This window comes from Piliocolobus tephrosceles, chromosome 6, assembly GCF_002776525.5.
Source record: "Piliocolobus tephrosceles isolate RC106 chromosome 6, ASM277652v3, whole genome shotgun sequence".
Classification (NCBI taxonomy): Eukaryota; Metazoa; Chordata; class Mammalia; order Primates; family Cercopithecidae; genus Piliocolobus; species Piliocolobus tephrosceles.
Genome location: NC_045439.1, coordinates 4,234,923 through 4,247,636, shown reverse-complemented (window position 1 = coordinate 4,247,636; position 12,714 = coordinate 4,234,923). Strand labels below are relative to the sequence as shown.

The 12,714-nt window shown below is 48.3% G+C and overlaps 1 protein-coding gene across 3 annotated transcripts in view; it reads left to right on the top strand.

The window, feature by feature from the left end:
* The window catches only part of ZNF839 (zinc finger protein 839), a 30,383-nt gene that overhangs the window by 1,859 nt on the left and 15,810 nt on the right, over positions 1–12,714 (top strand). Inside the window, exons 1-2 of one of the 3 annotated variants that reach the window (XM_023205658.2) lie at positions 1,038–1,373; positions 7,881–8,783. In XM_023205658.2, coding sequence (XP_023061426.1) covers positions 1,086–1,373; positions 7,881–8,783 — 1,191 coding nt within the window. In that variant the 5' untranslated portion in view covers positions 1,038–1,085. Of the gene's footprint in view, positions 1–1,037; positions 1,374–7,880; positions 8,784–12,714 lie in introns of those variants that run through there. The other 2 variants (XM_023205657.2, XM_023205659.1) reach the window with 2 other exon arrangements.

Below are 12,714 nucleotides of genomic sequence, written 5' to 3'. Positions count from 1 at the left end.
CAAAAAAAAAAAAAAAAAAAAAAAAAAAAAAAAAAAAAATACACAGAAGAGAGTAACGTGAATGCAATGTATTGATGAGGATGATCGTGATCTTCCGGAACCTTCTCTGACACCACCCAGGCCCCCAGCCTTACTTTACTGGCTTCAGCACTCATCATACTGCGCTGCAAATGCTAGTTTCCTTCTCCTGGGCACCTAGACTGTATACCCCCCCGGGGCGGAAACAGCGATTTACCCACCAGGTGCTTAATAAGGGTTTGTTGACCAGTGAACCTCCTGCTCTCCCTGGGGAGAGGAGCTCGGACTTGTGTACACACCTGCAGCTACAAGATTCGGAGGGCGCACAGAGCCTCAACCGTAAGGAGAGGCGATCAGGCTGAGGAAGATGGGGCAGGCAATGGAGCCAGATGGATGGGGGGGGGGGGCTCATTCATTCGTTCACTCATTCGTTTATTCATATTTATTCATCCATCATTCATGACCTGAGCGTGTATTGTGTTCTGGGCAGGACCTGTGCTGGGCACCGACTGAGTAATACATCATCTCTCCCTTCAAGGTGCACCCAATCTGGGTGGGTGGGTAGAGAGAAGCTAGGGTGACAAGGCAAAAATTTGGGGGTTGGGAAACACTCTCGTTAACAATTCAAACTGTGGTCCCCTCTCAGATCTATAAATCCGAACGTTTGGGAGTGGGCACAGGACTCTGCATCTCCAGACAGGTTCCTCCGCTGATTCGGATGCACGATTACGTCAGAACACTTGGATAGTGTGGTAACTTTTGGGCCAGGGGCTCTGGAACCCCGAAGACTGGAGATCCGGGACAGCTCTCGGAGAAGGTGAGTGTTCTCCGAGAACATCCGTGGCAGGCAATAAGGAAAATAACGGGGGTCCGCTCTGCTGATCAGCCCTAGGAGCCGCGGCGTTGTTGGCTGGGGCGGGGCACTCCACGACCTTCCCGGCCAGACACGGTCGCCTTCCGAGGTGTCTTGGCCTGCGAGGCACTCGTAGTCCGCCCCTCTCCCCGGTGACGCACATTGTAGACGCCGTCGCTTAGCGACCCGTGTTCGAGTCCCCGCCTCGGCCGCCATGGCGGATGCGGAGCCGGAGGCTGGGGGCGGCAGCGAGGATGGTGGCGGCGGCGGCGGCCCGGCTCCTCCGGGCCAGAGCGGCAGTGTAGCACGTGTGGCCCCGCTGGGCCCCGAGCAGCTGCGGCGGGTCCTGGAGCAGGTGACGAAGGCACAGCCGCCGCCGCCACTGCCCCCCTTCGCGCTGCAGGACGCGGCGCGGCGGCTGCGGGACGCGGCCCAGCAGGCCGCCCTGCAGCGGGGCCCGGGCGCCGAGCCCCCTCGCCCGCCGCGCCTGCTCCCCCCCCAGGTGAGGCGTCGGAGGGACGTGGGGAAACTGAGGCCCGAAGGGTGACGAGGCCCCGCGGCGGGGCTAGCTGCTCGTCCGGGAAGGCCAGTATCGGCCCGGGTTAAGACTCAGGGCGTCCCCAGGCTGAGCTTCTTAGGAACGGCGTTCGGCCCCTACCTGTCACCACCCTGGCATTTTCACCCCAGGAACCTCACTCTAGGAGCGGTGGCTCACGCTGGGCCCTGTGCCTGGAACGCCCTCGTGCCTTCTCTGCCTTCACAGCCCTGCTGGGGCCTTTCGCGTGCTGCCTAGCTCTTCTTACAGGCCTTTGACCGCTCGTTAAGCCTTTGTGGAGCACTTAGAGACCGTGTTCCCAGCACTCCCCACTATGTGCAGGAGGTGAAGGCTTGAACACACTTGAACGAACATAAGGCAGGTTCTGGGATCGATGGGGGCTGCTTTAGAGTGGGTGGTCCCTTAGGCCAGACACTGGAGCTGAAACATGAATGAATTAAAAGGAACCAACTTAGCTTTTCAGGTGTAAGGTGCCGAAGCCCAGGCTTGGAACAAAGTTCAGCACGATACACTAGTTCGCTGCAGGACTTACCATCCTGGGTGATAGTACCCAGCACAGTGGCTGATACACACTTAATGTTTGGAATATGTGAAAGCACTCTATACTACGAAACATCCTTTCCCATTGGGTTTATTTCCTGGGCCACACACCTTTTGGTTGCTAGGGGAGTGATAACTGGAACAGGGTCGCCCGACTCCGGAGGGTGTAGTATAGCGCCTGAAGCCAGAGGGGCCTACATGGCATCTGTAAAATTCCATCCCATTTCAGCACCGGGGTCTCACCCCAAAATTGCCAAAAGAAGAGAGCTTTTTCCACTAGAAGAAACGGGTTAGAGAATAGAATCAGGAACCTTTGCTCTTGAGTTTTTTTGACTAATGTTAGCTGCTTGGGGTTTTGTCCAGTTAATCATCAAGACTGGAGAATTGTCTTGCAAAGGTTTAGGAAGACGAGTGTGATTCTGCCCAGATGCCACACTATCGCTATGTAGAGGTGTGACCTTGGGTAACTCAACCTTTTTGGACTTCGGTCTGGGTCAGAAGGCTTTAAGACGCCTTCCGGGGGCAGCCATCTGCAAAGCCTCTGCTCTGCAACGGGCACTGTGCTGGGCTGCTTAGTTTTCAGCAGGGTTTTTGTACCGGCATTTTGCAGGTGGGAAACAAGCTCAGGGTGGTTGCGTGGCTTTGCTCAAGGTCCCTCAGGTGTGGCTGCTCTCCTGAGCCCCTGTACTCCTCACCATACCCTGCTGAATATGGCCACAGCTTTTTGGGTTTCGAATCCAAAAATGACATATTTTTCATAAAGTAAGAGCAAACTTAGTCAAGGTTAGGTAGCATGATGGGATTGTATTTTGTAGCTAATCTAATGGAGACGATATAAATTCTACCTGCAATAATGTACCTTTGCAGCACATTCTGCTAATATTCTTTCAGCCCCAGCTGTGTCATGGAGGCCACAAAGGCAAACTGGATGTATACTTTGCCCTTCGGTAGTTTATGAACTAACAGGAGATAAAACAAGACCCATAGCCGGGCACAGTGACTCACGCCTGTAATCCCAGCACTTTGGGAGGCCCAGACTGGCAGATCACAGGTCAGGAGTTCAAGACTAGCCTGGCCAATATGGTGAAACCCTGTCTCTACTAAAAATACAAAAATTAGCTGGGCGTGGTGGTGGGCGCCTGTAATCCCAGCTCGGGAGGCTGAGGCAGGAGAATCACTTGAATCCAGGGGGTGGAGGTTGCAGTGTGAGCCGAAATTGCGCCACTGCACTCCAGCCTGGGCGACAGAGTGAGACTCCTTCTCAAAAAAAAAAAAAAAAAAAAAACCCAGATAACTTCTAATCAAGGCCAGAAAGCTAAAGATAGTGAAAAGAACTAAAAGTATTTAGAGAAAGGGAGATTGTTCCTGGCTGAGGAGATCAGAAGCAGCTTTGTTGAAGAGGTGGTATCTGAACTAGATTTGAAAGGGTGAGTCTGGGTTGAAAATGCAGAAGGGGAGAGGCAGGTTCTGCAGTGGGTGGTGGGGTACATTTCAACAACCACTGCAGAAGGCCCAGTGTTTGCTGTGGGGGATGGTGTGGATCAGAAGCACAGACCAGTGGACACACTTGGGTCAGATCGAGGCCCCTGTCTCTCCCGACCCTCCCTCTTTCCACCCCATGGAAATTTCCAGTGCCATCCAGCATGCCGTGCCCCTTTTCATGCATCCGTGCATTTACACATGGATGTATGCCCTTTTTCACCTGGCAAAAATTCCCAGGCTTCAAAGTGCCCCTCAGACATCACTGCTTCCGGGCAGCCCACCACCTCTGGGCCGTTTCTGCCTCTTTATTGCACCTGTTGTACCGCGATGACGTTTTTCCTGTCTGCCTCACCTGTCTGCCTTCCTTAGGGAACCTTGTCTGCCTTCAGAATAGTCAGTGGAGCTTTTGAAAGGGCAGATCTTGGGGCCCCACCCCAGGAGATCCGATTCAGCAGGTCTGCGGGGACTGAGGCATGGCAGGGGAAACCGCCCACCATCTCAAGGGTGAGGCTACGACTTGGCTAGTGTGTATGTATTCTACCCAGAAATACTTAGTCAATGTTAGCTGAGTTAACTAAACATAACAAAGTATAAGCATAATAGCCACAGGGTAAGCCAGTCAGGACAGAGGACAAATACATTCGTAGTCTGGTTTTGCCACTGTGGTTATCCGAAAACAGTAGGGTTTAGTGTATTTTTATATATGTATTCTGTTTTTGTTTTGGGGTTTTGTTGAAACAGGGTCTTTCTTTCTCACCCAGGCTGGACTGATCTCGGCTCACTACAGCCTGGAACTCCCAGGCTCAAATGATCCTCCCACCTCAGCATTCTGAGTAGCTGGGGCTACGGGTATGCACCATCATGCCTGGCTAATTTAGAAATGTTTTGTAGAGACAGGGTCTCACTATGTTGTCCAGGCTGGCCTTGAACTCCTGGCCTCAAGCAATCCTCCCACCTCAGCATCTCAAAGCACTGGGATCACAGGTGTGACTGGCAGTAACATGAAAGAGATGGGGTTCTTGAAGGATATGCACAGTCAATCTCGTCATTTGATTCACAAGTAGCCCAGGAGTTGAGGACTCCCAGGGCTATGGTGCCAGCTCTGTACAATTCTTCATACAAAGTGTTGGTCGATCTCTGCTATTTGTACTAGAATAACAAGAGACAGATGAGAGACACACTCCAGCTTGATCTCAGTGAGGATTTTTATTCTGTCCTGTGTGACATTTTTGGTGATGCTCCACTGTTTGAGGGTCACACCAGAAGGTTCAGTCCAAAGAGGGCCACTTGGTGATCCCAAATAAGTGATTCTCAACCGAGGGCAGTTTTGCCCCACAGGGGGCACTTGGCAATGTCTTAATTGTCAGGACTCGGGATCACTGCTGGCATCTAGTGGGTAGAGGCAGAGATGCTGCTGGGCATCCTCCAGCCATCCATGTCAAAGGATTATGTTCTGAAATGTTGATTGGGAAATCGTGCTCTGGATGATGAGGTTTGCCTCTTTTTCTCCCTGGAGGAAAATGCTTGTTATTTCTGCTCTGTGAGGGCGGGAGGCTTCTTTCTTTTGCTTCCCCGTCCTTCTCCCCTAAGCTGTATGACAGCTGTTTCCCTGACACCTGGAACAGTGTTTCTGGCACGCGGTCAGTGCTCAATCAATATTTGTGGGATGTTATTGAAGGTAGTTCTCCCCTTTTGTAGGTGTTTTGCTATTATAGAGAATGCTGCTTTGAACTTTGTAGAGCAGAACATCTTTGTGGCCACCTGACTTTTTTTATACAATCCAGGAAATGGAATTACTGGATCAAAAAGCACGCGTATTTGAAATTTTGTTAGATATATTTGTAAAAAGTTATTGAAGATACTCAGCCCTACGCCTAGGTGCATGCCCCCAGAGAAACTCACGCATGTACCCACATACATCGTGAGGATTCAGAGCAGACCTTAGGAACAGAAGGCTGGAAACCACCTGTCCATCAACAGGAGACTGGTGTACTCATACTGCAGAGAAAATGAACCCCTGAGACCTACCCATGTTAATGTGGATAAAATTCACAAAGCAAAAATGAAGAAACCTAGAAAAGGCCTTTGAAGTTGCAGGAGATGATAGCATTTATATAAAGTTGAAAAACATTTCAGAGCTGAACTATATATTTTTAGAAATATCTGCATATGCCATATACATTTTTAAAAAGCATAAGAATGCTAAACATGGGAGGCCGAGGCGGGTGGATCATGAGATCAGGAGATTGAGACCATCCTGGCTAACATGGTGAAACCCCATCTCTACTAAAAATATAAAAAATTAGCCGGGCATGGTGGCGGGCGCTTGTAATCCCAGCTACTCGGGAGGCTGAGGCAGGAGAATGGCGTGAACCCAGGAGGCGGAGCTTGCAGTGACCCGAGATCGCGCCACTGCACTCCAGCCTGGGCGACAGAGTGAGACTCCATCTCAAAAACAAACAAACAAAAAAAGAATGCTGAACAGCACATTCAGGACAGGGTGAAGAAACGGGCATGCAGGTTGGGCAATAGGAAGCTGGGTAACATTGTTCCTTAGGGCTTTTTTGTGGCTTCCAGAATTTCATTAAAAACTTTTTAAAAAACATGGGCCCACATTATGAATTACATCTGCTTTTAGAGTACTAAAAACTCCAAAAACACATGGGTAATGCTGGGCACGGTGGCTCACACCTGTAATTCCAGCACTTTGGGAGGCCGAGGTGGGCAGATCATGAGGTCAGGAGTACGAGACCACCCTGACCAACATGGTGAAACCCCATCTCTACTAAAAATAAAAAAATTAACTAGGCATGGTGGTGGGTGCCTGTAATCCCAGCTACTCAGGAGGCTGAGGCAGGAGAATCGCTTGAACCTGGGATCTGGAGGTTGCACTGAGCCAGGATAGCGCCACTACACTCCAGCCTGGACAACAGAGCGAGACTCCATCTTAAAAAAAAAAAAAAAAAGCTGGCATGGTGGCACATACCTGTGATCCCAGCTATTCAGTAGGCTGAGGCAGGAGAATCATTTGAACCTGGGAGGTGGAGGTTGCAGTGGCACTCCAGCCTGGGTGACAGAACAAGACTCCATCTCAAAAAAAAAAAAAAAAAAAAAACAAAGAACTGGCCAGGTGTGGTGGCTCACGCCTGTAATCCCAGCACTTTGGGAGGCTGAGGCAGGTGGATCGCCAGAGGTCAGGAGTTCGAGACCAGCCTGAATGATGAAACCCCATCTCTACTAAAAATACAAAAATTAGCCGGGGTGTGGTGGCATGCACCTGTAGTCCCAGATACTTGGGAGACTGAGGCAGGAAAATCACTTGAACTCGGGAGGTGGAGGTTGCAGTGAGCCGAGATTGTGCTGTTCCACTCTAGCCTGGGCAACAGAGCGAGAGTCGATCTCAAAAAAAACCCCACATAGGTAGAACTGTTAAGAAGGCTTTTATTATCTCTTAATTGGTCATGAAATCAACTTAGTGGATTATGACTAGTATTTTTTAAAAAGTGATGTAGAATAGGGTTAGGTGTGGTGGCTCACACCTATAATCCTGTAATCCCACCACTTTGGGAGGCCAAAGCAGGTGGATCAATCACTTGACGTCAGGAGTTTGAGACCAACCGGCCAACGTGGTGAAACCCATCTCTACCAAAAAATTCAAAAATTAGCCGGGTGTGGTGGCAGCTACTCAGGATGCTGAGATGGGAGAATTACTCAAACCAGGAGGCAGAAGTTACAGTGAGCCGAGATCGCGCTACTGCGCTCTAGCCTGGGTGACAGAGTGAGACCCTGATCTCGTAAAAGAAAAAAAAAAGTGATGTAGAATAGATACAATCAGTGGGCATTTATATAGGAATGGTAACTAGTTCCATCAACTTTTTATTTATGTATGTAGATATTTATATACACGTGTACTGGGTCATAATGTAAAGTGTATCATAGTGATCTCTGTTTTTGTTTTTTGAGATGGAGGCTCACTCTGTTGCCCAGGCTGGAGTGCAGTGGTGCAATCTCAGCTCACTGTAACCTCCTCCTCCCGGGTTCAAGCGATTCTCATGCCTCAGCCCGCCGAGTAGCTGGGATTACAGGCGTGCATCAACACGCCCAGCTAATTTTTGTATTTTTAGTAGAGATGGAGTTTCACCATGTTGGCCAGGTTGGTCTCAAACCCCTGACCTCAAGTAATCAGCCTGCCTCAGCCTCCCAAAGTGCTGGGATTACAGGTTGAGCCACCAAGTCCAACTTATATCACTGTGGTCTCTGGTCAGAAAGGTCTGGAAAACACCACCTTAGTACAAACACATTACATCAATTTTTATATGTAAGATATGATTTAGAAAAAATGTCAATAATGGGTTTATGACGAGAGTGAAATTGCAGACATGTGGATAAGCTCAATGCTTCTTTTCTCTTTCTTGTCTTTCTGTACATAAGCAACTAGAAGCCATTTGTGTCAAGGTAACATCTGGAGAAATGAAAGGTCAGGAAAAGCCAATGCCCTTACCAGCCACAATCCAGCCCCAAACTGCAAGACAGAGCCAGCCACCCCAGGGGAATTCCTGCCTCGTGGGACTCCACATCACCAGCCCTCAGCTGCTCAGGGTACAGCCACTTGTGAGAACCGAGCCACAGTCGTGCTTCCTAAGTGACTTGCGCCAACCTCCTGCTCAGGTGTTTGTACAGAGACCACTGCCAGCCCTCCAGGTGGTCCCTGCAAAGAAAGTCCCAGCCCCCAAGACTCCAAATGAACAGGGCTCAGTGTTGACTCCTTTGTCTGCCTCCAACCCACTGGCAGTAACGTCTCTTTCATCCAGTTCAGCACATCCATTTGTTTCCAACTTGCATACAAAACATACTGAGAAACTGAAAAAATCGTTAAAAGTAAAGACACGTTCTGGACGGGTATCTCGACCTCCCAAATATAAAGCTAAAGATTATAAGTTCATAAAAACAGAGGATTTGGCGGATAGTCATCTGTCAGATTCTGATGATTATTCAGAACTCTGTGTGGAAGAAGAAGAAGATCAGAGGGAGAGCCACACGCTCTTTGACTTATCCAGCTGCTCCCTGAGGCCCAAAAGCTTTAAGTGTCAGACTTGTGAAAAGTCATATATAGGAAAGGGGGGACTGGCCCGACATTTTAAACTTAATCCAGGCCATGGCCAGGTGGATCCTGAGATGGTGCTGTCTGACAAAGCCAATGGAAGCACCCTCCAGGGGTGCATGGAGGAAAGGACGCTCAGCCTGACCTCCCCGGGGCTGTCCATGCCAGCGGCTCCGTGCGAGGGAGGGGCCCGCTCCTGCTTGGTGACAGAGTCAGCACATGGTGGCCTACAGGTAATATTTCTGTCTGGGTATGTGTCTTTTTATTTAGCCATTCTCAGACTGCTATAAAGAAACACCTGAGACCGGGTATTTTATAAACCAAAGAGGTTTAGTTGGCTCACGGTTCCAGACTGTACAGGAAGCATGGTGCTGGCATCTGCTCGGCTTCTGGGGAGGCCTCGGGAAACAGATTCAGGGTGAAGGCAGAGTGGGAGCAGGCACCTTATGTGGCCACAGCAGGAACAAGGAGCAGGGGGAGGTGTCACACACTCATTTATTTTTTGGAGACGGGTGCTGGCTCTGTAATCCAGGCTGGAGCACAGTGGCCTGATCTTGGCTCACTGCAACCTCTGCCTCCCCAGTTCAAGTGATTCTCCTGCCTCAGCCTCCCAAGTAGCTGGGATTACAGGCACCCACCACCACACCTGGCTAATTTTTGTATTTTTGGTAGAGACGAGGTTTCACCATGTTGGCCAGTCTGGTCTTGAACTCCTGACCCCAGGTGATCCACCTGCCTCGGCCTCCCAAAGTGCTGGGATTACAGGTGTGAGCCGCCACGCCGAGCCAGCACACACTTTTAAACAACCAAATATCATGAGAACTCACTGTCATGAGAGCAGTGCCAAGGGGATGTTGCTGAACCAGCCATGAAGGTTCTGCCCCCATGATCCAGCAGCCACCTCCCACCAGGCCCCACCTCTATCGTTGGGGATTACACTTCAACATGAGATTTGGTGGGGACACAGGTTCAAACCAAATCAGTCCCAGTTCCTGCCCCTGCTGCTCATCATCCATACACTGACCTTTACGGTGTCCGATGGGGACTCAGGCGAAGGCTCAGGCAGGACCAGAATCATTCTAGTGGAGGATCTGAGACCCCCACGTTGTCTGCACTGCTGCCCAACAGGCCAGGAGATGTGTGTCTTCTGTGTATCGGCATGATTTCGTGAGCACATCTGACGGGAATGCATCCGTCAGCTCTTTAGGTCTGGTCAGTAAAACCAATGGCAGTGCACTCGTGGCTGACGCTGCCATGACAGAGGGTGTTGTTGAGAAAAGGAGTCCCCAGGGGTGCTTCTGGACTGTCAACAGCCCCTGGCTGCTTAGCGTGTCCTCTCCCCCTTCTGCGCCTTCTGAAACTCCTGATAAAGCAGGTGTGAGTCGCTATGAGTTTGCATTATCACATCACAAAATTTTTTTCTAAAATATTTTATTGGGCTGGGTGCAGTGGCTCACGCCTGTAATCCCAGCACTTTGGGAGGCCGGCCAACATGGTGAAACCAGCCTGGCCAACATGGTGAAACTCCATCTCTGTTAAAAATACAAAATTAGCCAGGTGTGGTAGCACATGCCTGTAGTCCCAACTACTTGAGAGGCTGAGGCAGGAGAATCACTTGAACTTGGGAGGCGGAGGTTGCAGTGAGCCGAGATGGCACCATTGCACTCCAGCCTGGGCAACAACAGCAAGACTCCATCTCAAAAAAAAAAAAAAAAATATATATATATATATATATACACACACACACACACATATACATACATACATATATATACACACACACACACATATATATAGTAAAATACACGTAGCATGACATTTACCATCTTAACCATATTTAAGTGTATGGTTCAAGGGTATTAAATACATTCACAGTGTTGTGCAACCATCACCCCCACACATCTCCAGAACTCTTCATCTTCTAAAACTAAAACTCCGAGCTTCACATTGGGCAAGTGAAAAAGAAACAAAAAACTAAAACTCTGTCCCTGTAAACACCAACTCTCCATTCCCCTTTCCCCCAACCCCGGCAGCCACTATTCTACTTTCTGTCTTCTATGATTTTGACTACTCTAATTTCCTTATAGAAGTGGAGTCACAGGCTGTTTGTCTTTCTGTGGCTGGCTTATTTCACTTAGCACAATATCCAAGGCTCATGTTGTAGCCAATGTCAGAATGTCCTTCCTCTGTAAGACTGAGTAATATCTTACTGTGTGTACATACCACATGTTGCTTACTCATCTGTCAGTGGACACTTGGGTTGCTTTTACCTTCTGGCTTTTGTGAATGATGCTGCTATGAACACGGGTGTTCAATTACATCTTGAGACCCTGCTTTCTATTTTTTTTCTTTTTTGAGACGGAGAATCGCTCTGTCACCAAGCTGGAGTGCAATGGCATGATCTCAGTTCACTGCAACCTCTGCCTCTCGGGTTCAAGCTGTTCTCCTGCCTCAGCCTCCCGAGTAGCTGGGACTACAGGTGCCCGCCACCACGCCCAGCTAAGTTTTTGTATTTTTAGTAGAGATGGGGTTTCACCATGTTAGCCAGGATGGTCTCAATCTCTTGACCTTGTGATCCACCTGCCTTAGCTGCCCAAAGTGCTAAGATTACAGGCATGAGCCACCACGCCCAGCCCAGTTTCTTTGGGTATATATCCAGAGGTGGAATTACTAGATTTTAAGTGGAATTATTTTATTTTATTTTCAAATTGTTCATTGTGTTTAGAAATGCAGCTGATTTTGTGTATTTGCTTTTTTTTTTTTTTCAGTTTGGCTCTGTTGCCCAGGCTGGAGTGCAGTGGTGTGATCTCAGCTCACTGCAACCTCCGCCCCCTGGTTGCAAGCAATTCTCCTAACTCAGCCTTTCTAGTAGCTGGAATTACAGGCATGTGCTACCATACCTGGTTAATTTTTGTACTTTTAATGGAGACGAGGTTTCACCATATTGGCCAGGCTGGTGTCCAATTTCTGGCCTCAACTGATCTACCCACCTCAGCCTCCCAAAATGCTGGGATTATAGGCATGAGCCACTGCACCCAGCCTCATTTATTAATTCTAATTGTGTGTGTGGATGTGTGTGTAATCTTTAGGCATTTCTACATATAAGATCATATCTGCAAATAGAGATAATTCTACTTCTTTCTTTCCTTTTTTTTCTTTTTTTTTTTTGAGGTGAAGTTTTGCTCTGTCACCCAGGCTGGAGTGCAATGGCGCAGTATCAGCTTACCGCAACCTCCACCTCCTGGGTTCACGTGATTCTCCTGCCTCAGCCTCCCGAGTAGCTGGGATTACAGGTGCCCACCACCATGCCCAGCAAATTTTGTATTTTTAGTAGAGACGTGGGTTTCACCATGTTGGCCAGGCTGGTCTTGAACTCCTTACCTCAGGTGATCGGCCTGCCTCGGCCTCCCAAAGTGCTGGGATTACAGGCATGAGCTACCGTTTTATTTCTTTTTCTTGTCTAAGTGTGCTGGCTAGAACTTCTAGCACTGTGTTGAACAGAAGTAATGAATGCAGGCATCCTTGCCTTGTTCCTGCTTTGAGAAGAAAAGTTTTCAGTTTTTCACCATTGAGCATGATGTGGGTTTTTCATATATGGCTTTTATTATGTTGAGGTAGTTTCTTCTATTCCTGGTTTGTTGAGTGTTTTTATCATGAAAGGGTGTTGAATTTTGTCCATGCTTTTTCTGCATCAACTGAGATTATCATATTTTTTTCCTTCCTTCTGTTAATATGGTATATTACACTGATCAGCTTTCATATATTGAACCATCTTTGCTTTCTAGGGGTAAATCCCACTTGGTCACAGCATACAATCCTGTTAATAAGCTGCTGATTTTGATTTGCTAGTATTTGTTTTTCTGCATCAGTGCTCATGAGAGATATTGGCCTGTAGTTTCCTTTTTTGTGGCTTCGTCTGGCTTTGGTTTCAGAGAAATGCTGGCCTCATAGAATGAGTGAGGGAATGTTCTCTCCTCTTTAATTTTTGGAAATGTTTAAATAAAGGATTAGTGTTCATTCTTTAAATGTTTGATAGAAGTTGCCAGTGAAGCCGTCAGGTCCAGGAATTTTCTTTGTTGGGAGATTTTTGATTCAATCTCCTCACTACTTTTATGTCTATTCATATTTTCTTTTTCTTTTTTTTTTTTTTTTTTTTTTTTTTTT